This window comes from Lucilia sericata, unplaced genomic scaffold (genome assembly GCF_015586225.1).
Source record: "Lucilia sericata isolate MDLA Ls3-8-SP2 unplaced genomic scaffold, ASM1558622v1 Contig000099F_arrow, whole genome shotgun sequence".
NCBI classification, from domain to species: domain Eukaryota; kingdom Metazoa; phylum Arthropoda; class Insecta; order Diptera; family Calliphoridae; genus Lucilia; species Lucilia sericata.
Window position 1 is genome coordinate 67,304 of NW_023994131.1, and position 25,268 is coordinate 92,571.

The 25,268-nt window shown below is 29.0% G+C and overlaps 2 protein-coding genes across 2 annotated transcripts; both read left to right on the top strand.

The window, feature by feature from the left end:
* Positions 1-6,899: 6,899 nt before the first annotated feature.
* LOC119599986 (uncharacterized protein K02A2.6-like) lies at positions 6,900-9,123 on the top strand. Its single transcript, XM_037949969.1, has 4 exons — positions 6,900-7,727; positions 7,803-8,037; positions 8,114-8,970; positions 9,034-9,123. The coding sequence occupies exons 1-4, from the start codon at positions 6,900-6,902 to the stop codon at positions 9,121-9,123; spliced, it is 2,010 nt and encodes a 669-aa protein (XP_037805897.1).
* A 1,564-nt stretch (positions 9,124-10,687) lies between these two features.
* On the top strand, positions 10,688-12,209 carry LOC119599984 (ATPase family AAA domain-containing protein 1). Its single transcript, XM_037949968.1, has 2 exons — positions 10,688-10,980; positions 11,032-12,209. Exons 1-2 carry the CDS (start codon positions 10,799-10,801, stop codon positions 11,999-12,001), a joined length of 1,152 nt encoding a protein of 383 aa, XP_037805896.1. The 5' UTR covers positions 10,688-10,798; the 3' UTR covers positions 12,002-12,209.
* The last annotated feature ends 13,059 nt before the right edge of the window (positions 12,210-25,268 follow it).

Sequence of the window (25,268 nt, forward strand, 5' to 3'; positions counted from 1 at the left end):
GCGATTATTGTTCGTCGTACGAGTTTAGATGTTATTACAACTTTTGTATACAATACAATTTCATTTTCCTTAGCTGTGTTACTTAAAAATATCAGTTGATTAATACTTTAAAGATATTGTGATACTATTCTTGCATCAATTAGCAGAAAATACTTTATTAATTCTTATTAAATCATTTATCTTAGAATTTCGGCAAATTAGCACAGTATCTTTAAATTTTAAATTTAATTTGGAGGACATAATCTACTAAGTACGTAGACTATTCCTACCAAATTTCATAAAAATCGAAATGCGAAATACAGCCTACTTCGTTTTTTCATATAAGTATCGCGAGTTCTTTACATAAAAAGTTCTAATAGAAATATTAATGGAAGGACGGACGAGTTTGAATCGACCTAAAAAGTGATTTTAAGTTCATGGATGCACCAAAAGGAGAGAGAGGATTCATTATTCACGGTGTTAGATTGACTAGTGTAAATAAAATAATATTACGGTGTTGTTATTATTTAAATCAACTCATTTAATATGTGGAAAGTTCATAGGTACTTTTGCTAAATCCTAACCAATTAAGATATCGAAAAATACCTTTGTGTACATACAGTGTCTCACATAAGTATTCGAATTTGGTTGTACTTTGAAAAGAAACATAATTTAATAATATTTTTTGTGTGTGAAATGAATAATTAAATTTGTTATATTGTCTAGAGAGTCCTATGGTATAATATCACACTCTTTAAAATTTGGAAAAATTACATTTACCTCAATTGATTTGACTTTTTTAAAAAAAGTCCATAAAATTGCCTCACAAAAGTATTAGAATTTTTCCTGTATTTCATATATGACCATATTATACGAAACACAAAAATTATAATCGAGTGTTTTTTTTGCTTAAAATTGTGTTAAGGGGTTACTATCGACCGAAATTATATATTTTTGGCCCATTTGTTCCACAATTTTGGAGCATTTGTACTATATTTTCATGTAATATCATTAAAATGGCGATTTTTTACCATATTTGCAATTTTTTTCCTTTTTTTCAGAAATAAACCCAAACTTTAATATTGGGATTTAATAGACCCCTTGAGGCATCTAAAAATAATAATTTTTGTTATAAGGATCTGTACTTAAATGTTCCAAGATTTATTTTTGGTATCGTTCTTCTGTTTCTAATTGAATTGTATGGATCTTAAGTCCCTTTTCGTACCACTAGGGTCGATATTTTCCGACAAAGTTGGCTAGTATACATTCATGTACATATTAGCACTAATATATTTTAAATTTTCAATACATTATATCGGTATACAACTCCAAAACATGTCTTTACAAAACGTCATCCTATACAGTAGATTTCAGTTTTTACTATACGTAACTTTCACGCTTATGTCGCCCATTACAATAACACTGTAAGTCCAAAATTTTGGGTTTATTTTGATCATAGTAATCAATATTTAAACAGATATCGATATTTTTGAGTTAGACCATAATGATATTGGTGCATGCAGCCTGGAGGTCATTGGTATATAAAAATAATGATACTACCATATTGAATGGTGTTTCTTCGAGGCATGTTTTGGAGTTGTACACTTCCACAATACATTGAAAACTTAAAATATATAAAAGCTGATATCTAAAAGAATATATACAAGAAAACTTCCACGAAAATTTTTGACCCTAGTATTATGAAAATGGACTTAAGTTCCAATATATTGAATTAGCGACAGAATAATGATATCAATAATATATCTTGGATCTTTTAAATATAGATTCTTGTAACAAAAAATACTATTTTTAGATACTCCAAGGGGTCTATTAAGTCCCAATATCAAATTTTGGTTTTATCTCTGGAAAAAAAGAGAAAATACTACAAATATTGCCAAAAATCGCCATTTTAATGATATTACATAAAAAGAGGGTACAAATCCCAAAAATTGTGGACCAAATGGGCCAAAAATATATCATTTCGGTTGATAGTAACCCCTTAAAACAATTTAAAGCATAAAAACCATTCGATTTTAAAATTTGTGTTTTAATATGCTCAAATATGAAATACAGTAAAAATTCGTATACTTTTGTGAGACAATTTTATGGACCTTTTTAAAAAAAGCTAATTTAATTTATGTAAATGTAAAGTTTTCAAGTTTTAAAAAGCGTGATATCAAACCTAAGGACTGTCTAGACAATATAACAATTAATTTATTTTTTTTGCACACAAAATATATTATTAAATTTGGTTTCTTTTCATAGTTTACCTAAATTCGAATACTTATGAGAGACACTGTAAGTATAACCAGTAGATGTACAAATTGCAGTAATAAAAAATTTCGAATAGTAAAAAAAAATTCCACATATTACCAAAATTCAAAACAGGACGATATGTATATTTACATAGTTGATTTAAAACTAGAGATACAAGAAGTTTTTTTAATTTTATTTTTAGAATAAAAGCAAACAGCATTTAGTTCAATTCTTTGCAAAAAATAACCAAAACGAAAAAAAATTCACATGCAAAATAAAAATAACCAATTTTGGTTAATAATAACCAAAGTGGCAACACTGTGTACTAAATATGTTGCCGTATCAGAGCTGGTAATTTCCAAAAAATACCCAATTTCCAGATAAAAATTTAATTTTATGTGTATAAAGAACTAGCTGCGTGTACCTGGCGTTGCCCGGGTTTCTTCAAAAAGTAAAGAGAATATTTTTCTATCTGTAATGACTTTTTTTTAAATAGATATAAAAATTTATCTTATAACGATAAAATAGTTATTTTATTTTTCACCCTTTTTTTAATCCTTAAAGTCAGTTTCTGGACCAAAAAGTCCTTAAAATTTTAGAAATTGAAAATGAGCTTAAATTAGGAAATTTTGACTAATTTGTAGAAAAATTTAAAAAACGTTTTTTGAGAAATTATACTGAAATCAGCATTTTCAATCAATGGTAGGGAACTAAGGACACTTTCAAATGATTTCTTTTATTTTTTCCATGTGCAATAGATTTAAAGAACTGTTCAGTTTAAATTACGTCACGCCGTACTTTGAATTTTAGTGCCCCTGGTGTAAAGAGGCAAAAGTCTTCTAACCGTATAAAATTTCAAGCGATTTTTTTGCTGTTTGAAAAAGTACATGCAATTGAAAAAATTCTGAAACGATTATGAGAAATTCTGCACAAAATCATAAAAAATTTGGGCTCATTGATTTCAAATTCCTTTAAAAAGAACATTGACAGAGAAAACAAAACTACTTTTAATTTTACAAACAATTTTGAGTTGTTCATTAAAGAGTAAAACCACCGTTTTTCGTCTTTGTTTCTCAAAAATACATTCATTTATAAAAGAGTATGTTTAAAAATATTATTTTTATTCATTAGCTTTTATGCATCCACACTAAAGTTTGGATGGATTTAGACACCACTTATTAAATCCGAAGAAATAAAGGTTTAAAGATCAAATATCGTTAGATATACAAAAAAGTTACCCAAATAATTTTACTTATTAAAATATCCACATCTTCCTCTAATTAAAAAATTTCGGAATTTGTTAATGGTAAATGGAAAATGTGTGCTGGAATTATTCAAAATCATTATTTAATTTAAAAAGCTTGGAATAAATACGGTGCTACATACATGCAGAATTTTTGGTGAATAATTTTCTATAAGTATAAAAAGATATTGAAAGATGAATTCATCTATATTTTATATGAACAATGCTTTATATGCATCGTTTCAGAGGTATACCTATATAATATTTGCAAAAGTGCTGTCTTTCAGGACACTCTAATGAGTAGTCAAATACACCCAGCAAAAACTCTGTAATGGGTTGTACTTCCATAACCACTTACTTTTCAATGACTACTACTTACCATCTGCATTACTTAGAAGTACTCTAGTAATGACTTTTTTATAATCTGATATAGAAGTACTTTATTTTCGGCTTTGTCATTTTGTTTGCACATTTTATTTAATTGCGTGTTAAGAATTGTGTTTTACAAAAAAGAAAACAAAATTATATTTGTATGTGAAGACCATTATTTGACGCACAATAAATTAGCTATGAAGTGGTGCAGTGAGTATTTGACTAACAAACCGAAGTCCCTGGTTCGTATTCTAGCTGGCTCTTTTTATACCCTCCACCACCATCAGTGGTGATTGAGGGTATATATAACTTTGTCATTCCGTGTGTAACACCAAGAAATATTCATCTGACACCCAACAAAGTATATATATTCTTGATACTTATGAAATTCTGAGTCGATTTAGCTATGTCCGTCCGTCCGTCTGTGTAAAACACGCTCACGTTAAAATGAAGCAATAGAAATTCACCCAAAACATTCTTTAAAGTTATTCGTAAAAAGTTATGAGTAAAAATTTCAGACTACCTCGAAAAAAATAACGTTTTTTCCCAATTCTTAAGTAGTTTTCTCAGAAACTACCAAAGATATTTCGATGAATTTTTTTGTGCCAGGGATCAAGTATGTTCAAACTCATAATAATTGATCCAATATTTCCCATAGCCCCCATACAAAGGTATATTCCCGGAAATCAGTTTACCGTTAATAACTTCCTCAAATATATCGGTATCAACACAAAATTTTGTACATACTAATATAATATGAATAAAAATCATACTACCAACGTAGATCTCAGTCGCTCCACAATTGGTCATAGCTCCCATGTAAGGTCCACCTCCAAAAATCACCTAAACGGACATAATTCATTGATAAATAAAGCTTTTGTGATAAAATTTGAGCTGAATATGTTTTGTGTACATACAAATCATTCTACCAAATTTCTTTTCGGATCGGTCCATTATTAGTCGTAGCTCCCATATAAGGCCCTTTTCCGAAAATCACTTAAATGCACATATTTCATTTAAACGCAATCGATATAAAGTATTGTGTACATATAAATCATAATACCAATTCCTCCCCGGATTGGTCCATTATTGGTCATAGCTCCCATATAAGGACCTCTTCCGAAAATAATTTAAACTCACATATTTCATTGTCAAATAAAGCTATCTTGATAAAATTCGACACAAATATGTTTTGTGTACATGCCCGTAATTGGTCATAGCTCCTATATAAAGTCCACTTCCGAAAATCACTGAAACGCACATATTTTATTAATTAATAAATCTATTGGAGTAATATTCGACTTGAATTTCTTTTTTTGCATATAAATTTTTTCTTGATCGGTGCATAATTGGTCACAACTCTCATTTAAGGATCATTTCCGAAAATTACTTAAACGCACATTGACAATCAAAGTCATCGGGATAAAATTCGACATAAATGTGTATTTTGTATATATAAATCGTTATACGGAATTTTAGTTCTGAAAATCACTTAATACCACTTAATTCATTATTAAATGATTATATTCAGACAAAATTCGACATGAGTATGTTTGTGTATAGATAAATCATTATCTTAAAATGTTTGCAACTGGCCTATTAATATAAAATTTTATGAACCTAATCAAAATTAATTCCACATATGCATAAATGTTAGTATCTTCACTACGGAAACAACAATTTTGTCAAGTTATCTAAATATTAGATAGTTAAATGGGTTTTAATAAAAAGTAGCTTGCTGGTGGAGTGTTTTTAAGATTCGGCACAGCCAAATATAGCACTTGTGTTATTATTAAAAAAACAGAACAACTTACTCAACAACAGTTTTGTAAGAGAAATTGCAAGTACTTCATTAACTCCCTATTTGTAAGCGAGCGTAGAAGTACTAGCCTCCAATGACATCACCGTGTTAAAATAATCACTTAAAATGCTAATGAAGAAGTAGTGAAAAGAGGTTTTATTAGCTTTTTAACTCACTACTTTTCAATGTAAGTTTTTCCTGGGCATATCATGATTTTTTAGATTTGAGCTGCATTTAAAAAATGGCAACCGAATTTATATCAAGATAATTTTTGATGTTTTTTTTAACTTATTGCAGATTTTTATTGTTATCTCGATTTAACAATAAATTCAAATTTTATATTTTTGTATGAAAAATATGAGTGATTACGGATCTTTATTTTCTCTCGAATTGAGAGTTATTTAAAGTAAATCTTTAAAGAGTTATATAAATAGAAATTTTAAGGGGAGATATAAATGATTTTCTAGATGGATTTGTAGATTTAAATTTAAAATTCGAATTTTTGTGAAAAATGTAATATGAATATATTATTTACCCTATTTTAGGAGCGGTTTTTGTTCAGTACTGCATACAAAAATGACATCGTAGACATTCATTCAAGATCTAATATAGTTATAGCTCTTTGTTCAGTACTGCATACAAAAGTGACATCGTATACATTCATTCAAAATAGTTATAGTTTTCTCGATCGTAGGAAACTACATCCGATTCTCTTTTAAAATTGTTATTTTCTGAGGATATACAGCAAATTAAAGGTTTTGAAATAAAAATAGTTTACCGGTGGAAAATATAAGTGATGGGAGTAATATATACAGATCTACAACAATATAACTTTTATAAAAAATTTCCGATTCTGTTTTAAAATAGTTTTTTTTTTGAGGATATGTAGCGGATTACAGGTTTTGAAATAAGAATAATTTTCGTGTGGAAAATATAAGTGTGGTATTGCGCCATCTAGGTGTGATTTACCTGTTAATCTAGTTCTTAAGCGAATGTAAACTTAAAATGAATTAATAAAAAGTCACTTATAATTCAACTGCTAAACACGATACATCATAGTGGCGACGAGCTCTGATAAAAAAATCCAACAGTGTGTATAGCAAATAAATAGAAACCGTTAATTTTTCTAGCTACGAATACCTTTTGTATATAAGGTAGTTTTTATATAATAAATATTATATAAATAAGCAGATTTTCTGCATAAAAAAATCGTGGAATTTTAGTTGGTTTATATTTCAAATTGGCATAATGCCTGGACCAAGTGATACAACAATAGCTCACAACGAGAGTCTTTTTGCAACATCTTTGGCAACTGGTATAAGGGAATTCCGGACGGGTGTGGATCGGTGGTCTCATTGGCAAGAGGTGTTGGATTCTCATTTTGTGGAAGCAGCAATAGAAGAAGACCGCATAAAAACGTCAACGTTGTTGAAGGCGGTCGGTCTTGAGGCATATGGTTTGTTAAGGGAACTGTGTTTCCCTGATTTACCTGCCAAGAAGAAGTATAATGAATTATGTGGCATGTTAAATCAATATTATTCACCCCCAGTGATCATTTTTCGAGAGCGTAGAAATTTTTTTGACGCCAAAAAGAAGAGTGATGAATCAGTAGCAGTGTGGTATGCACGTCTTAAAAAATTGGCAATGGAGTGTAAATTCGGATCACAGCTACAACAGTTTGTTTTAAATAAATTTGTAACTGGATGTGAGGGCAAAATTTTTGAGAGACTCTGTGAAGAGGACGAAGGCCTAACGTTGGAAGTCGCATTAAAAAAAGCGTTGACTATTGAGGCGAAGCTGTATTCACAAAGAGAAACAAATGAAGAGGTGTACTATATACAAAAGAATAATACAAATACTGAACGGGGAAGCAAAAAGTATAACACCAACAAGAATAAAGAAGAAGCGGCTGGTAGCAGTAAATACAACAAACAGTTTAATGTGCATGAGAATAACGGCAATAAGAAGAAAAAGAAGAAGTTTATTCATTGCGGATGGAAGAATCACGCTAGCGACAAATGCAAATATAAAAACAGTATTTGTCATAAGTGCAACAAAGTTGGACATTTAGCAAGTGTTTGTGGCTCTAACAAAATAAATGTACTTTAAGTATCAAATAATGAGTTTCATAACAAAAATATTTTTGAAAAGAATAATGTTGATGACGATAATGCTTTTTCTATTTATAGTGTAACGGATGAATGTTCTGCTCCATTTCAAGTATCAGTTGAAGTAAATAAAGTAATGATCAATTTTGTTTTGGATACTGGGGCTGCTTGTTCGTTGATATCCAGTGAAACTTTTCATAAATTTTTTAAGGAACAGAAATTAAAGCCATGCGGTAAGAAATTGTGTGCTTACGGTGGAGATGTCATAGATGTTATTGGTGAGTTTTTAGCAATGGTAAAATTTCGTGGCCAAGTTAAAAATTTAAGTTTTGTTATTACACACACACGTTTTAGGACGTGATTTTATGTCGATGTTTGATATCGCCCTCTCAAATGTCAATTTAATAACGGACATAAATGAGTGTGTACTAAGTATAAAAAAACGGTTTCAAAATGTTTTCAAAGAAGAGTTAGGTTTATATACAGGTGGCACAGTAAAGTTAAATTTAATGGGAAACGTTAAACCTATTTTTTGTAAACCTAGACCGGTTCCGTTTGCGTGGCGTTCAAAAATCGAAATACAATTGCAAGGCTTAGTTGAAAAAGGTGTATTGGTACACGTAGATAATTCAGAGTGGGGCACACCTCTGGTACCCATTATTAAACCAAATGGTCAGATCCGTATTTGTGGGGACTATAAGTCTACCATTAACAAGTATTTAGAAGATGTTAAATATCCTCTTCCGTTGATTGACGAGTTGTTTGCTTCTCTTCGTGGAGAGCTTTTCACGAAATTAGATCTTTCAAACGCTTATAATCAATTGGCTTTAGATGAAGATTCTCAGTTGTTATGCGCATGGAGTACCCATTTGGGTATATTCAAAATGACTCGCTTGCCATTTGGGGTTAAACCCGCAGCGGCTATTTTTCAGAAAACATCTGAGAATATTTTACGTGGCATTCCAAACGTAGTTAACTATTTGGATGATATTATCATCACCGGTCGTAATTTTGAGGACCATGTTAAAACTATTGAGTTGGTATTAAGTAAACTATCATCAGTTGGTTTGAGACTTAATAGTGACAAATGTGCATTTTTCAAAGATAAGGTATCATATTTAGGCTTCAACATTGACCGTTTCGGTTTAAGTATGAATAAAGATCGTATTTCATCAGTACTGGATGCGCCAGTCCCTAAAAATGTATCGGAGGTTAAAGCGTTTGTGGGGATGCTGAATTATTATTCAAAATTTATTTATAATTTTGCCAATAAGATGTCACCTCTTTATGAACTTTTAAGAAAAGATGTAGAATTCAAATGGTCGAAATCTTTTCAAAAGGCATTTGAAATGTTAACAAGTTAGAGTGCTATATTCGGCTGAGCCGAATCTTAAATACCCTCCACCAGCTACTTTTATATTAATATTTTTCTAATTGATCAAATATTTGTAGAAATAAGTCTTCTCATGTCTTAAATATAAAAATCGCAAGATTTAAACAACTTAGATCTATTACAATTCCAAGATTTATTGAACATTATAAAAGCCATTTTCTTTTATATTTTTATAGTGCTTAGCAATATTTAATAATTTGCATGTATGCATGTGTGTGAAAGATTTAAGGATTTTGTAAATACATACATATATATAATTTTGTTCTACACAAATTGATAATGCAAATAGTTAAATATGGTTAAAGCGCTTTTAGGGGCAGTTCCTAGTATGGGAGATAAGATCAATTATAGACCGATCGTAAAAAATTCTTTAAGCCAAATTTCTGTACATAAAAGCTATATTTCAGTCAAATTTTGTATCTATATCGTAATTTAGTACAGCTTTATTTGGTAATGAGTAATGTGCGTTTAAGAGATTTTCGTAAAAGAACCTTGTATGGGAGCTATTACCAATTGTGCATATAAAGACAAAATTTCAAAATTCTGTATCTATATCATTATTTGGTAATGAATATTGTTCATCTAAGTGATTTTCTGGAGGGGACCTAGTATGAGAGCTCTGACCAAATATGGACCGATCGGGAAAAAATTTCACAGTAATATTTCTATGCATATGGGCAATACTTGTACCAAATTTTATATGGATATCTTAATTTAGTAATGAGGACAATGAGTAATGAGGGTTCTATAAATCGACTTTCGAATAATCGAACAATCGACTTTTTGTCGAAAAAAGTCGAAAAGTCGAAGTCGACTATTTTGTTCCAAAAAAGTCGATAACTCGACTATCGTCTATGAAAAAAGTCGAAAAGTCGAAAAAAGTCGAAAAGTCGAAAAAAGTCGATAAGTCGAAAAAAGTCGAAAAGTCGAAAAAAGTCGAAAAGTCGGAAAAAGTCGAAAAGTCGAAAATAGTCGAATATTTAAAAAAAGTGGAAAAGAGGTCAAAAACTCTAAAATAGTCGGAAAAACTCGAAAAAAGTAAAAAATAGTCGAAAAAAGTCGAAAAAAAGTCGAAATAAGTCGAAAATAGTCAAAAAGTCGTAAAAAATCGAAAAGTCGGAAAAAGTCGAAAAGTTGAAAAAAGTCGGAAAAAGTCGAAAAAAGTCGAAAAGTCGAAAAGTCAAAAAAAAGTCGAAAAGTTGAAAAAAGTCGAAAAAAGTCGGAAAAAGTCGAAAAGTCGACCATTTATAAAATCCTAAAAGTCGAAAAGTCGACTTTTAAATAAATGAAAAAGGTCGAAAAGTCGAAAAATCGACTTTTCATAAAATGGAAAAAGTCGAAAGGTCGAAAAGTCGACTTTTAACTAAATGCAAAAAGTCGAAAAGTCGACTTTTCGTTTCAACTATAGAACCCTAATTTATAGAACCCTACGTTTGAGTCAAACAATTTGATGTGTTTAAAATTAAGCGTTTTTGATAAATTAGGCGGCTTACAGTCGATTTAAACCGCCGCCGATATTTTTAGTGTCAGCCGCCGCCGCCCTTAATTATTGTCGGCGCAGGGCTCTGTTAATAATATAAGAAGAATTGTCATTAAAAAAATAAACTAAACTAAATAATTGCCCATTAAATTTTTTATTTGACATAATGGACAATTTTAATTTGAATGGTTCTCAAATTTCACGAGGGGAGTTTTTTCAAATGCTCCTTCGTGTTTCTATTGCATCGGTTATAACATACTATTCTGTAAAATGGATGATGAACCAGATAGATCCTACAAGTAAAAGCAAAAAGAAAGCAAAAATTAGGGCAGAAGAGCAGCTTAAACGGTAGGTTTACATAATATTTTATAAAAAAAAAATTATTTTTTTTTTTTTTAGTCTAAGTGGAGAAGGAGAGTTCAAAATTAGTGCCCAACAATTTAATGATTATGAATTAATGATTGCTTCACATATCGTTGTGCCTAGTGACATTTCAGTAAGTTGGAGTGATATTGCTGGATTAGATAGTATTGTACAAGAATTGCGTGAATCTGTAGTGCTTCCTGTTCGTCACCGTGGGCTTTTCAATCAGTCTAAGTTGTGGCAAGCACCCAAAGGTGTACTGCTCCATGGACCGCCTGGTTGTGGAAAAACTTTAATTGCAAAGGCGACAGCAAAAGAAGCTGGAATGCGATTTATAAACTTAGATGTTGCAATTCTGACCGACAAATGGTACGGGGAATCGCAAAAGCTTGCTTCTGCGGTCTTTTCGCTTGCATTAAAAATTCAGCCATGCATAGTATTCATAGATGAAATTGACTCCTTTTTAAGAAGTCGCAATTCAAACGACCATGAAGCAACAGCTATGATGAAAACACAATTTATGATGCTTTGGGATGGTTTAAATACAAATAACGAAGCGACAGTTATTGTAATGGGAGCGACGAATAGGCCACAAGATTTAGACAAGGCAATTTTAAGACGAATGCCTGCACAATTTCATATTGGTCTACCTGGTGCAGATCAACGCCTACAAATTTTGCGACTTATATTAAATTCTGAAATTGTTCATGATTCTGTGGATTTTAACCGTTTAGCAAAGATAACCAATTCTTTTTCCGGATCAGATTTGAGAGAAATGTGTCGAAATGCATCTGTCCTTCGAATGAGACAGTTTATGCGCCTTAATGAAAATAGAGTTATTGCACAAAGTATTGAATCGCCGGCTCAGTTAAATAATTACAACGTTTCTAATAATGAATTATTAGCTATAACTATGGATGATTTATTAAAATCGTATGATAAAATGAAGGAATCGAAAATGCATACTGGGCAATTGTTAATGGAAAACAGAATTGAATTAGACTAAACATAATTATTTAATTTCTACCTTAATTGAATTAACTTTTATATGTTTTAGAATAATGTAAAAAGCTTTGCCTTTATTAATGCATTCAGGTTTATTCAGCTTATAATGTGTACATTAGACCGATTCGCAAAAAAAATTGATATGATGATACATAAATATATTCCGTTTAGCTTTAACGTTCTTGAGCTGGACCGTTTTCCATTTCTAATACAAAATTGTACTTATTTTAATAACCTAATACTTGTCTTCAAATCTCTCACGTCTGCTGCAGAAAAGCGTATCATCAAGAACAATATTTTCACAAAGCAAAACAACTTGTTATCCAATTATTTAAGAAATTTGAACAAAGTGTATATCGTCACGTAAAACGCAAACGGCCCTGTCTAACATTTTTAAAATTTTACAGGAGAAACAAAGAACTATTTAAATTGAAAATTTTGTTTCTATCAACGCGATTTATTTGTAGTAAATAAAGAGATTGTTTAATAGTGAAACCTGTCATTTGTTATGATATTTATAAATGTTTGAAATTGCTAAGTAGTCTAAAATTGGCCAAAATTGTCTGTGAAAATCGGTAAGTTCTCGATATTTATAATTGGGCCTAAAACATTTTCTATTCTAAATCATTTCAAAAAATAGTTTTATAGGTGATTCTAATACTTTTTTATTCTATTGTACCCTCCACCACCATCAGTGGTGATAGAGGTTATATATAACTTTGTCCTTCCATGTGTAATACCTTATGAAATTCTGAGTCGATCTAGCTATGTCCGTTTGTCTGTATAAAACATTCTAACGTTAACACGCAGCAACAAAAACTAACGAAATTCTCGCAAAATATTTATTATTGTCCTAGGCAGTTTTGTATTGAAAATGAGCAAAATCGGAAAAGTTATAAATCAAAATTTAAAACAACTCGGAAAAAATAAAGCATTTTTTTACACATTCTGATGTAATTTTCACGAAAATTATACAATATAATTGCAAGAAAATCGTCATACATTCGTTTCTACACGAGAGCTTGACTACTGTTGAAAATTGGCGGAAACGGTCCACAATTTCATATACCTCACATACAAAAGAAAATATTCCCCAAATGAGTTTATTGTCAATAACTTCCGTCAGAATGTTGATATCTTCACAAAATTTTATAAGTTAAAATCTTATTTGAATAGAATTCATTCAGAGAAAAAATTTTTAGGATCGGTCCATAATTGGTCATAGCTTCCATACAAAGTCCCCTCCCAAAAATAACTCATTACAAAATTAAGATATCCATATAAAATTTGGTACAAGTATTGCTGTTCAGCTCCAACAAGATTCCCAAGATTTTATATAAAAATAAATACAAAGAATATTCAATTTTATTAGAGACGAAGATCTCTTTTTTATTTCAACCAAAATATTACCTCGTAGAAGTAGATTGTTTTTAAATGTAATATGCACGTAATCAAAAGTGATTTTTAATGTCAAAAACGAAACAAGCATAAATTTGGTGGCAAACAATATTTAAGCACCGTTAGCGGTTTACTCGTTAGAATCTTCCAACAAAGTTGCAATAAAGAGGAGCATTATAAGATTCTAACGTTGTTATAAAAAGTATTACAAAAAAAGTAGTTACATCAGTTCTAACTTAAACATTGCCGGCCACCTTGCAATACATAAGGAATTGCAAACGATTTAAATACGATGTAGATTTTTACGAAGTCTCTCGACTTTCCCCACAGAACCTAAGTGCCGAAGGTGGATTTTTAAGAAGTCTCTCGACTTTCCCCACAGAAACGAAGTCCCGCAGGTGGATTTTTAAGAAGTCTCTCGACTTTCCTCACAGAACCGAAGTCCCGCAGGTGGATTATTATGTAATATAAGTAATGTAAGATACATAAATAAAGATAATAAATAAGAAGGTAAAAACATAAATAAGGAATTAGGAACATAAATATATTTCTGTGAGCGTATTAAAGTGATAATAAATTAAAGGTTAAAAAGCGTTAGACCACGTCGATATATGTTTCGAAGTCCCTAGGATTAGCTGGACCTGTCAGTATCCAACCAAATATAGTTTTCTGTGCCAATAATGGCCCTAATACGTTTTGTTGTATTCCCGGTAAAATAATGTGCGGATATAAATCTGCTCCGATAAGAATATCTACAGGCCTACTAGTAAAAAGATTAGAATCAGCCAAACAACGATTTAGCAATATTTTTTCAATATCGATTTCCTGTTATTTCTGGTAAAACAAATGCGTTAGTTGGTAATTTTATTGAAGAATCTAAATCTGAACTAATTTTCAAAGGACAAAATTTTGTAACTCCAAAAACTACATTATTAACGCCAGAAACGTTAGAATTCGCAGAATGAGTGGGAAGTTTTAATCTTTTTCGTAAACGTTCATAAATGAAAGAACATTCTGAACCCGAATCTATTAAAGCACGGAACTGATACTTATGGTTGTTATGAATTATGTTTACCATTGCAGTCCCTAACAAAACGGACTGATTCTGTCTAGTATGAAATACATGAGGATTAGAAGTAACATTATTGGACGTATGTGATTGTCGAGTGTGGGAGTTAGTGGGTCGTAGAACCTCATTGGAATTATGTTCGGTAGAAACAGTAGGTCTTTCAACTATAGAATTATCTGTATGCTGCTGATGAAGCATAGAATGATGTCGATTATTACAAATAAAACAGTTATTATTGATTGTACAACTTCTGACTTTATGTGTCCTCGAAAGGCAATTAGTACAGCAGTTATAATCATTCACAGTAGAAATTCTTTCAGATACTGAAAGATTTTTAAATCGACGACAATTTCGCAAATAGTGAGACTGATCAGGCCATAAGATACATGAAGGTTTAGTAATAGTAGAACTATTTGACTGCACTGAAGAGTCGATGTCAGTCGAGTTCGTACCTTTAAGATCTTGAAGACATTGCAATGTCTGAATTCTTTCTGTAAGAAAGTTATCGAAATTTTTCCATGTGGACAAAACAGTTTTGTTCTTAAAACCCTGTCCCCACAAAATAACTAGATCTAGGCAAACGTTGAATACACATAAAAATGATAATTGGGACCCAATTATCAGTAGGCACTTTATAAATAGAAAGAGCCGTAAGGCAACTATTAATTCCGCGTTGTAATGTTTTGAGTGCTGTTATCGATTCCTTGTCAAGGAAAGGAAGACCAAAAATATGTTTTAGCTGGTTATGTACCAACATACGAGGATTCTCATATGCTTCCTTTAAATCGCGCCAGACTACCTCAAAACTTGCGTTAACAAGTGGATATTTAGAAACGATTTCTTTTGCTTCACCTTCGGTTTTTCGTATCAAATGGCAAAGGCGTTTTATATTGTTAATCCGTGAGCTATTAATAAAAATTGCGAAAAATAAATCAATAAAAGCGGGCCAAGAAACATAGTCACCTCCGAAAGGATCGATATTACAAGGAGGTAGAGTCAGACTATGCTCTGAATTACCGGAGTTCGGATTTACCGTTGGAGATTCACTACTTTTTAAATTTATCTATTTTTACATATATGGATCCTCCACATTGGACATAAGCTGAGTAGGTGGCTTGATATTTAGCACTCACTACTTCAAATTCACTAGTTTCTAAAGTGTTAAGACATACTTTGTAAGTCGTCTTAACATTTTTCAAAAGGGTTTTTAACTCCTCACTCTAAATCTCTAAGGTATAAACCAAAGAATAATAAGAAGTTGGACTATGACATTGTTTTACAACAATAACATTTCCTTCTCTTCACAGACGAGTTCTGTGTAAATTCAACACACTTGTGAGAACTCAATTCTCTCACAATACTTTGAAACTTTTTCGCGAAAATACAGGGATAATAGGACTTGAACGACGTTTTTTCACAAACAAATAACTATTTTTTAATTTTTTATACAATTTTATCGCATTTAACAATCCGAAATATTTTTATTTTTCACAAACTAAAAAAATATTTTTTTAATTTTTTTGACAATTAATTTTTGTGTGTTGAAATTAAAATTGACAAAACAAAGTTGTATATTTTGGTATTGAGAGTGGGTGCCAATCGGTAACAATTTATTTGAAAATGTAAATTTTTGATAGATATGAGGTGAATAAAATTTTACTAGCTCATCGGGCTACATAAATTTTTGACAATTGAAAAGAAAAATTTGAAAATACAAAAAATAAAATATTTTATAATTTTAGTTTGTAATACATTTGTGATTGTAGAAATTTATTTTAAAAATAAAAAAATCAATAAAAGTGTTTCTTTTATTAAAATAAATGCAGATTTTCTTGTGAAATTTCGTTTGGCACAGCAAAAGTGATAATATTTTCCACCATAAGAAAATTTTATTTTACCATAGAACTTTACTGCCGTTTGGCACACAGTCTGAAAATGAAAAAATTATTTAAAATAAAATTATTTTTTTGCAAAAAAAGAGATTTTAAGTCCGAAAAATATATTTATTAAATGTTTACTGATTAGATGTGGGCAAAATAAATTAAAAAATCTGCGAATGTAGAAATTTAAATGTTATTTATTTTTCCTAAAATTTTTATGTACGATTTTATGCAAGTATGTATGTTTGGAAAGTGTGGTGAAAGTGGTTGGAGCTCCAATACTAATACAAAAATTCTACCAATACATACTTAGAGTTAGGTACCGAATGACAACTCCTTTACGTACCAACTGACAAGCCCCAATTTCTTTATATTCTTTGGTATAAACCGTATGAATTTCTTCGCCAAAATTACTAAACATATCCCTAAATGCAATAAGAGCATTCGATGCTTTTATAAACGTGTTTAGTGAAGAAAACGACATTTTTTGATATATGAAAAGTCAATAAAAATAAATCAATTAATAGCCCGATATCTATTTACTAATTGACTACAAATTTTATATCAACAAACGTGATAATAATCAAACTGACCGAGCGTAGGGTGACTAATATAAAGGTAGAAGAAGAATCAACCGTTTATGTATTTTAGGGCCAATCTTTAGGTGAAAGATTAGCGATTAAATTAAAATTAATCCTCGAAAGATGTTTTTGAGTACTCAATTAGTTAATTTTGTTTACAAGTTTAAGCGCCTAATGGAGGTGGTTTAATCTTAAGCACGAAATGCAAAAGTGTAAACAGTTGATGCAAAAAAATTAATAAAATTTTTATAAATTAAACATTAAAATGTTCCATTTATTGATTAGTATAAATTATGGACACTTCAAAATACATTTTTTTGTTTTTAATTTAAGTTTTCATTAATTTGTATATTAAATTTACAATTGTCTTCTTCTTTTTTATAAAATATGCATTGTTTTGATAACAAACAGTGACGTTTTCTGTTGTTTTGTAAAAATGTAAAAACCACTGCTTTTTTAATAAAATATTAACAAATTTATTTTACTTTATTGTCCGTAGGATCAAAAAGAAATAAAAATATTTTAAATATAAATTAAAGTTCGAATTAGTAAAATGTATCCACAAATTTAAAAAATAAAACAAAAATTCACAATAAATGTGTGTGTGTGTTCGCGAAGAAAACAAACGAATTTTACCACTTGCTCACAATTGAAATATATTTACGTACCTTATTTCGTAGAAATAAATAAACGATAAATATATCTCCGGTGGACTGTATTAATGGAATGGAGTTGAAGGTGCCAAAAAAGAGCCGGTACTGATATCAAGATCCAAAAAATCCGATAAATGATCTAAGAAATCCGGTTCGTGTGACAAAACCTCACTTCCAAGTGGAAATGGCACGCAGGTGGTTGCACGACGCTAGCTCGTCGGAATTGGTAGGTTCTTTCCACTACAGTTGGTCACATTTAAATCTATCGTGCCAATGTAAAACCGATCAGTAACATATAGTAATCACGAATTCACCATGGAGTTGAAGTTTCCATTAAACGGACGGACAGATGACAATAGTCTTAACAGCAATCTATGCAATAGACGGTTACACGGAGTCCTTGAAGGAATAGATGTTACAACCTTCGCGGGTTGCCCTCCCCTGACATGACATTATCCCAGTCATCCTTGGTTCCTGTTCACCCGTACTTGAAATTCTAAGAACCCCTAGATCAAACTTACCAGTTCACTATGATTCACATCATTACCTCTTTCCTTTTTATCCTTGCATTGTCAAACACTATGAATATGTTTTCAGATTTCAATCTTAAAAATAGACATTGATTTATTCAAATAACAAAAAAATAAACTTCTAACAATAATAATTAACAACAGAATTATAATATTTAAAACAAATGAGTAACTTAACAAGTTTAGTAAAAGTGGATGATTTTATGATCACAAAAGTTTATATTTATATACATGCATATATTTATAAATGTTGAGATTCTTTTACAATTTCCTTATTTATGTATAATTAAGATAAATTTAAAAAAAATGTTTTTATATCAACGATATACCTTTGTTTATTTATATATTAATTTGTTTATCTATTTATTTAGCTATAAATTTATTTATTTATTCGTGTATATATTTATTCATATATTTATTTATTTACTTATTTATTTATTTATTTATTTATTTATTTATTTATTTATTTATTTATTTGTTGATATATTTATAAATTTATTTATTTATTAATATATTCATTAATTTATTAATTTATTCGTTTATTTATATATTTATTTATTTATTTATTTGTTAGTTTAAATATTTATTTTTATATTTATTTATTTACTTATTCATTCATTCATTTATTTGTTTATATTTTTTTAATTTTGTATTTATCTATTTATTTATTTATTTTTATAGTTATCTATTTGTTTATGAATTTAAATATTTTGATGTAGAGTGTGGTGAAACGTGGCTTCAAATATTCTAATAGCATAAATAAACATATCGTATTTTTTTTATATTTGAAAATCATTATAATGTTAGTAAAGTATTATATTTTGATTTGCTTATTGACTAGATTAGTAGGTATAACTATTTTTTTTTTTGTTTGACTTAACTAAACTAATTCTTGTAAAAAAAATACTTTGTTTTCTTTTATTTTCTTATATATTTTTTTGGGATTTCCTCTTTATCCCTGAACTATTGGTAAGATTCGTATTATGATTTATGAATTAGTTTAGTTAGAGTTATTAATAAATTTATACAAAGGAAAATAGTTTGTTGTATATCGTGAATCTAAGGTAAATGTATTTTTATATGGGTGGATATATTTGCACACACATAGACTTGTGTACATACCTACATATATATATATGTACACATATACATATGTATATACATGTATATACTTTTATATTTTCCTTTATATTTTGATTTCTTTTTTTCTTTTATGATTAATAGGAAATTAATTAGATCGTAATGATTACAATAGAAGTTAATAAATATCAGACTTATTACATAATTGCTTAAAAAAAAAATTAAGGTTAAATTTTTAGTTTTTTATATATTTTCTTTTTATATATATATATATATACTCGAACACACATTCTTTGTACACTTATATACTCTACATATACACTACATTTATATATCTATATATATAATACAGTAACACGTCATTCAGTCAATACATAACGGTTATGGATCACGTTTTCCTTTCTTATATAGTATATGTTGTAATCACGGTCATCGGATATGACCTTTATAGGTCAATTAGGTCGTTATAATGTCACCAGGTCAATTTTCTTTTGTGCTCAGTGTCGCCAGATGTGGGGATTTGTCCCCAAATTGGGGATTTCAAGTTTTATTTGGGGACAGATTTTCGTGGGGAGGGATTTGGGGATTTTCGTAAAATTTGGGGATTTTTTTGTAATTTTTCCGCTATTTTTGGGGATTTTTATTTTTTCTTAAAAATATTAACATTATTATTATTTCTAGTCTAGTTTGTATGGGTTTTCTAGGTTTAAACAATTTTAAAAGTAGCTTGGCAATTATATCACAAAAAAATTAGAATGGGTTCATGAGGAGATCGCAAGAAAATTGAATTTTAGTAAATTAATTCACATTATTTATTTTTTGTTTGAATTATTTTTTTCATCAATGAACAAAAGTATAAATTTTTAAATTTGTATAGAAATGATATGGACTGTTTTACTAAAAGTTAACTTTCTAGAGATCCCCTCATGGTCCCATTCTGTTGTTTGTATATGTTGTATATTTTAGTGTAGTAAAAATGGAAGATACAAAAATTATAAAATCGGAAAAGTAGTTTAGAAAATATACGATATTAAATTTTATGCCTTTGAGAAAAAATGTGGATTTTCAACCTCTAAACCGTAACGAATTTGAAAATTTTGGAAAACTTTTAATTTTGTATTGATACAAAAAATGTGTATACCAAATTTCATCGAAATCAGAGAATCATGTTCGAAAATTAAATTAAAATTACACATATCGAGACACTATATTCAAAAAGTGCTAATTCAAAAATGTCTAGTTTTCAGGAGAGGAAAAAAACTGTTTAATTTGTATAATGTTGAACAAATTAATAACTTTCTTTCCATAATATGTTTATAATAATCTTACCAATTTATAATTATATACAAATTAATACATTTTGTGTTTTTCAAGGATTTATCTTTAGTTAGCACATTTTGTTCAAAGGAAAATTTTAAAATTGAAACATTTATTGGTAAAATAAAAATGACTATATTTCCGAAACTAAATATTGAATTCCAATTTATTAAACAGATTCCTGTTTAGTATGTCATATTTTATAATAGCGGAGATAAATATTTAATAAAATTAATCTTTCAAAAAATGTTGTAAAATTACTATGGGAGATAGCACTTATTTTCTTAAAAAAATATTCTACTTTGTGTAGTAGACAAAACAGATACAAAAAGCACAAAAGTTAATATTTTGATCCCAAATTTATACCAGACGTGGAGAATGTATTGAGGAATCATTTGCCATCAAAAACTCACTTTGGCCCAAGATTGAGTTAGCACTTTTTGAATATAGGGTGTCGATATATTGATATTAATATGAACATCAGGGAGATTTTCGGAATAAGTCCATTAATTATGTATCGAGGTTTACGCAATTTAAAAGAGTTATTAGTTTCATATCATTTTTGTTAAATCTTATAGTACATTAATTTTTGAACGATTCACTACAGTAAACCGATTTGTTGTAAGAGAGGTAATATGGGGTGTTCGGTCAATTATGGACTGACCCACATGAAATTTGGTAGAGAGATTTTGATTCATATAACAATTGTTTGTGTAGAATTTCGTTCTTATACAGGCTTTATAGCGTGTAACATTTCTGTAACAAACCCAAAAATTGAATCTAAAATAGGTCCTAGGCACTTATTTTCGAATCAAATTAGTGGAGCACATTCATGAGATTCCACTTAACTGTTTTGTATGTATGTATTTTAACATGATATGTGGCAAAACTATTCACTTATGCTAAATTGAATTTTCAGTTTTGATAAAAAGTTAAATTTTGTGTTCAAGCTAAATTGGTAAGATAATTTCGATTTTTAAAAATTTTATAAAATGGGAAAAAAAGTTTCGTTGTTTTTATAAGATTTTGTAGACAATTTTGTGTAAATTTATTATTAATTAAAAAAAATAAACAATTTAAAATTTCTTGTATAATAAAAATCGATTTTAAAATCAATCAAAAAATCATTAATAAAACGCTAATAACAAAAAATTTTAAATTTCTGAGTAAAACGTATTTTATTATTTACCGAATTCTATCATGTCCCAAAAAAATCAAAAAGGGTTAAAGTTATTTTCTGAAGGGACTTATATGGGGGCCAGGGATAGCAAATTACATTTTAAAATTTTACAAAATTGCGTGAAAAATAGTACATTTTTGCTTCTAATTGTACCAAATCATAATTATTTTACTAAATTATTATTAAAGTGGGAGTGTCCTTAATCGAAACAAAAACATTTCAAGCTATACATAGGTTAGGTTGAGAGGAGGATGTATAATACATCAAATCCTAAGAAATACTCTTAGGTCACTATAGTACCTGTTGAGCTCTCCTTATCCGAAGTACAGAAACTCTGTTTCTAGATGTAGTTCTTTAAAATGTTCCAATCAGTGTGTGTGAGGGATGTTATATCTGCTCCCAAGATATTCAGCATAAAATTTTCCATAGAAAATTAGTCTGATCTGTGTAAAGCTATTTTACATGTATTTGGTCTAAAATGCAATAAAAATTTTTATATTGCATAAAACTTTAATAGATATTGCGGAAATACTAGATTTTTTCACATTTGAATGGACTCATACTACTTTCAAAAACAATAATTTTATAATTTTGCTAATTTATTATTTTTTCATACAAAAAGGAACTCATATCAATTAGCAAAAATTAATATATATAGTTTTATTGTATTAGAAGAGTCTGCTAAATTTTTCGAAAATTTCAACTTTTAGCAGAGATGCTGACAAAATCGCAGATGAGTGATTGGTGTACTACCATTGTACTTTTAAGCATCGAATTGTACCAAAAAGTACAATTGTGCCAACTTTGCAACCCTGATGGGGGCTAACTGTGGCCCAATGATTACCATTCTTACAGCATAATTTCTTGGTACACAGAAAAAAGTTTCAGCATAAATATTATGAACTGCTTTCATTGACAAAAGTTAATAATATTTAAGAATAAGTTCCTAAATGGTATGAATTTTTTCATTTTTATTTTTTCAAACATAATCTAGAAGCCTTTACTTATTTATATATATTTTATTTTATTATATTTCAAATTTAATTTTTATTTTTCTATTTGTTAAAAAATGTTTGAAATTTTCTTTGGAAAATTTTTTATTTCTTTATGATTTTTAGATTGAAATCGATGGGATGTGCACGTAATTTGCGGGATTTGATGAAGAATGGATGTTTAACTATGTTTGCTGATGTTTTCTTATTTCAGATTTTGTTTTTCAACATTTCTATGTAATTATCATACAAAATTTGCTAATATAGGATCACTATTTACAAGATATGGAAACAGATTTGTAGATAATGGACTTTTTTTGCAATTTTTTAAGAATATCATAGAAAATAAGTAAAAGCCAAAAAAATTCTGTCATGTTGAAATTCATACATTTTATGAACTTTTAATATTCTGAATGAAAATGGTTTGGGAAAAAAGTCATGTTCGATTCATACTATTTATTACAAAATTCATTCCAGCTACGTATTATTTTTTTCTGTGTACATAAACCTAACATGTGTAAAATTTTACCACGATTGCTTCATAATTAATATATGTATGTGTGAGGGCTATGTAAAAATCGAAGTCCGATACTGCCCATTTTTAATACCAAACAGTGCACATTGGGGTCTCCTTTAAGTAAACTTGGCAAAAAGTCAATATTTAAAAATTATTTTTTTGCAAAAAATATAGCGTATCTTAAAAGCCAAGACTTTGTTCTATATAACGCTATAATTAGTTTTTCGATTTTCTTTTGTAGGCTTTTAGGTTGTGCGTCAAAGTTTAGGTTTTTTATATTTTTCATATTGTTTTTTTTTTTTTTAATTAATACCTTTACCTTTTTTATATAAAAAACTACCATTCTATAAATTTTCTTAAAATTTTAATTTTCAAGTCCAAATATAATGTTGTTTTGTATGAAAAATTATATTTTAAATAACCATTACACAATAGGATTCAATTATTCACTACTTATTAAAATGCCACTTTTCATATATATATATATATATATATATATATATATATATATATATATATATATATATATATATATATATATATATATATATATATATATATATATATATATATATATATATATATATATATATATATTTATGTTTTTTTTTGCCTACTATTTGGCCGCTGATGGCCCCTCGGCGACCATATACATAAGATACTATAATGTGTTCTTAATATCACCACATCTATATTTTTTGCCTCTATGCCATTTTTTATTTATTTTTCTAACACTCCATAAAACAAAAATATTAAAACATTTGTATTTTATTTAAAAAAATCGAATTATTTAACACAAAATTAATTGATTTAAATAATTCTCCAATAGTTAACGAGTAACTAAAATTGATTTCACTAAACATTTCAAAGACTTTTTCATACGTTTTTACCATATATATGCTTTTTTGAAAGAAAAATTAAATAAAAATTCACAGAGATTTTGTACTTGACTAAATGGTGTTGTTATTAGTGCAAGTACTTACCACAATCGCTTACAAGTAATTAGAAAAATAAGTCAATTTAAATTGTATGAACAAATTTATACAGCTCCGATAGCTTCACGAAGAAGATGACAAATGAATTAAAAAGTAGTTATATATCACATTATTAATAAGACGTTATTAGACTACTTCTATGTAAACAGGACTATATATAATAGTCATTGAAAACTATGTTAATAGGTAAGTGGTTACAACTGAAAGTCATTACCAAGTATTTGCTGGGATTATTAGTAATTTTTAGCGCTAATGATCCAAAAAATATGAAAATACATAGTGTATTTTTTGCGAAAATTTGCACTAAGTTCAAAGTTCTTTTTTAATATTTCAAATCTAGAAGCTCTCCCCTTTCTAACGGTACCAATCACTTGTATCAAAACTTTGTAGTTTAGTTAATGCCAAGATTTGTTCGGGGAGACCCCACTGTGCAGTGCCTATCAATGGAGAATACTTGTGACGAACTTTTCAGTTTTTCATGAAAGATATTGGGGAAAACTATGGGATTTCAATTTAAAAATGGGGATTATTTGGGGACTTCAAGCTTAAAATTGGGGACATAAGTCAAAATTTTTCTGGCAACACTGTTTGTGCTTACCCAGTTCTTTTTAGTTTGTCACCAATGTTAAAAAACCTGTATTTTCAGCCTTGGATTTGTCTGGCGTTGTCCGTGCTGTGTGGTGAATTATAACGCTTCTGTATGGTTTTTATCTTTGCTATACAATCTTCGGTATCTTAACACTAGATGGCACTGCAACATTGGCAAAATCACCTTTTTTAAATATTTATTTTATTGAAGCACTAGTTTAACAGTATTTATTAAAGATGGTGTTATATTTTTTTTATAACTTTGAATTTAATCAATATCACAATTTTCAAATATTTTTACAATAACTTTCATTGGGTTATTTGAGCAAGCACACACTTCGATATCCAATTGTGTAATGATTAATGTGATCTTGTAAAAATGTGTGATTAAGCTTATGTACACATACCATTCCCTTAACTCCCCTCTATTCCCTAATTTTCCTGTTTTTTTACCTTTTTCAATAACATTTTAAGGTCGTTCCCTGATT

Bases quoted from the DNA above. Each gene is read 5' to 3' on its own strand.
- LOC119599986 (XM_037949969.1), top strand. From the start codon at position 6,900: ATGCCTGGACCAAGTGATACAACAATAGCTCACAACGAGAGTCTTTTT. The intron at 7,728-7,802 runs GTTTGTGGCTCT...ATTTTTGAAAAG, and splicing joins AAGTTGGACATTTAGCAAGT to AATAATGTTGATGACGATAA. The intron at 8,971-9,033 runs GTTAAAGCGTTT...TTTGCCAATAAG, and splicing joins TCCCTAAAAATGTATCGGAG to ATGTCACCTCTTTATGAACT.
- LOC119599984 (XM_037949968.1), top strand. From the start codon at position 10,799: ATGGACAATTTTAATTTGAATGGTTCTCAAATTTCACGAGGGGAGTTT. The intron at 10,981-11,031 runs GTAGGTTTACAT...TTTTTTTTTTAG, and splicing joins GCAGAAGAGCAGCTTAAACG to TCTAAGTGGAGAAGGAGAGT.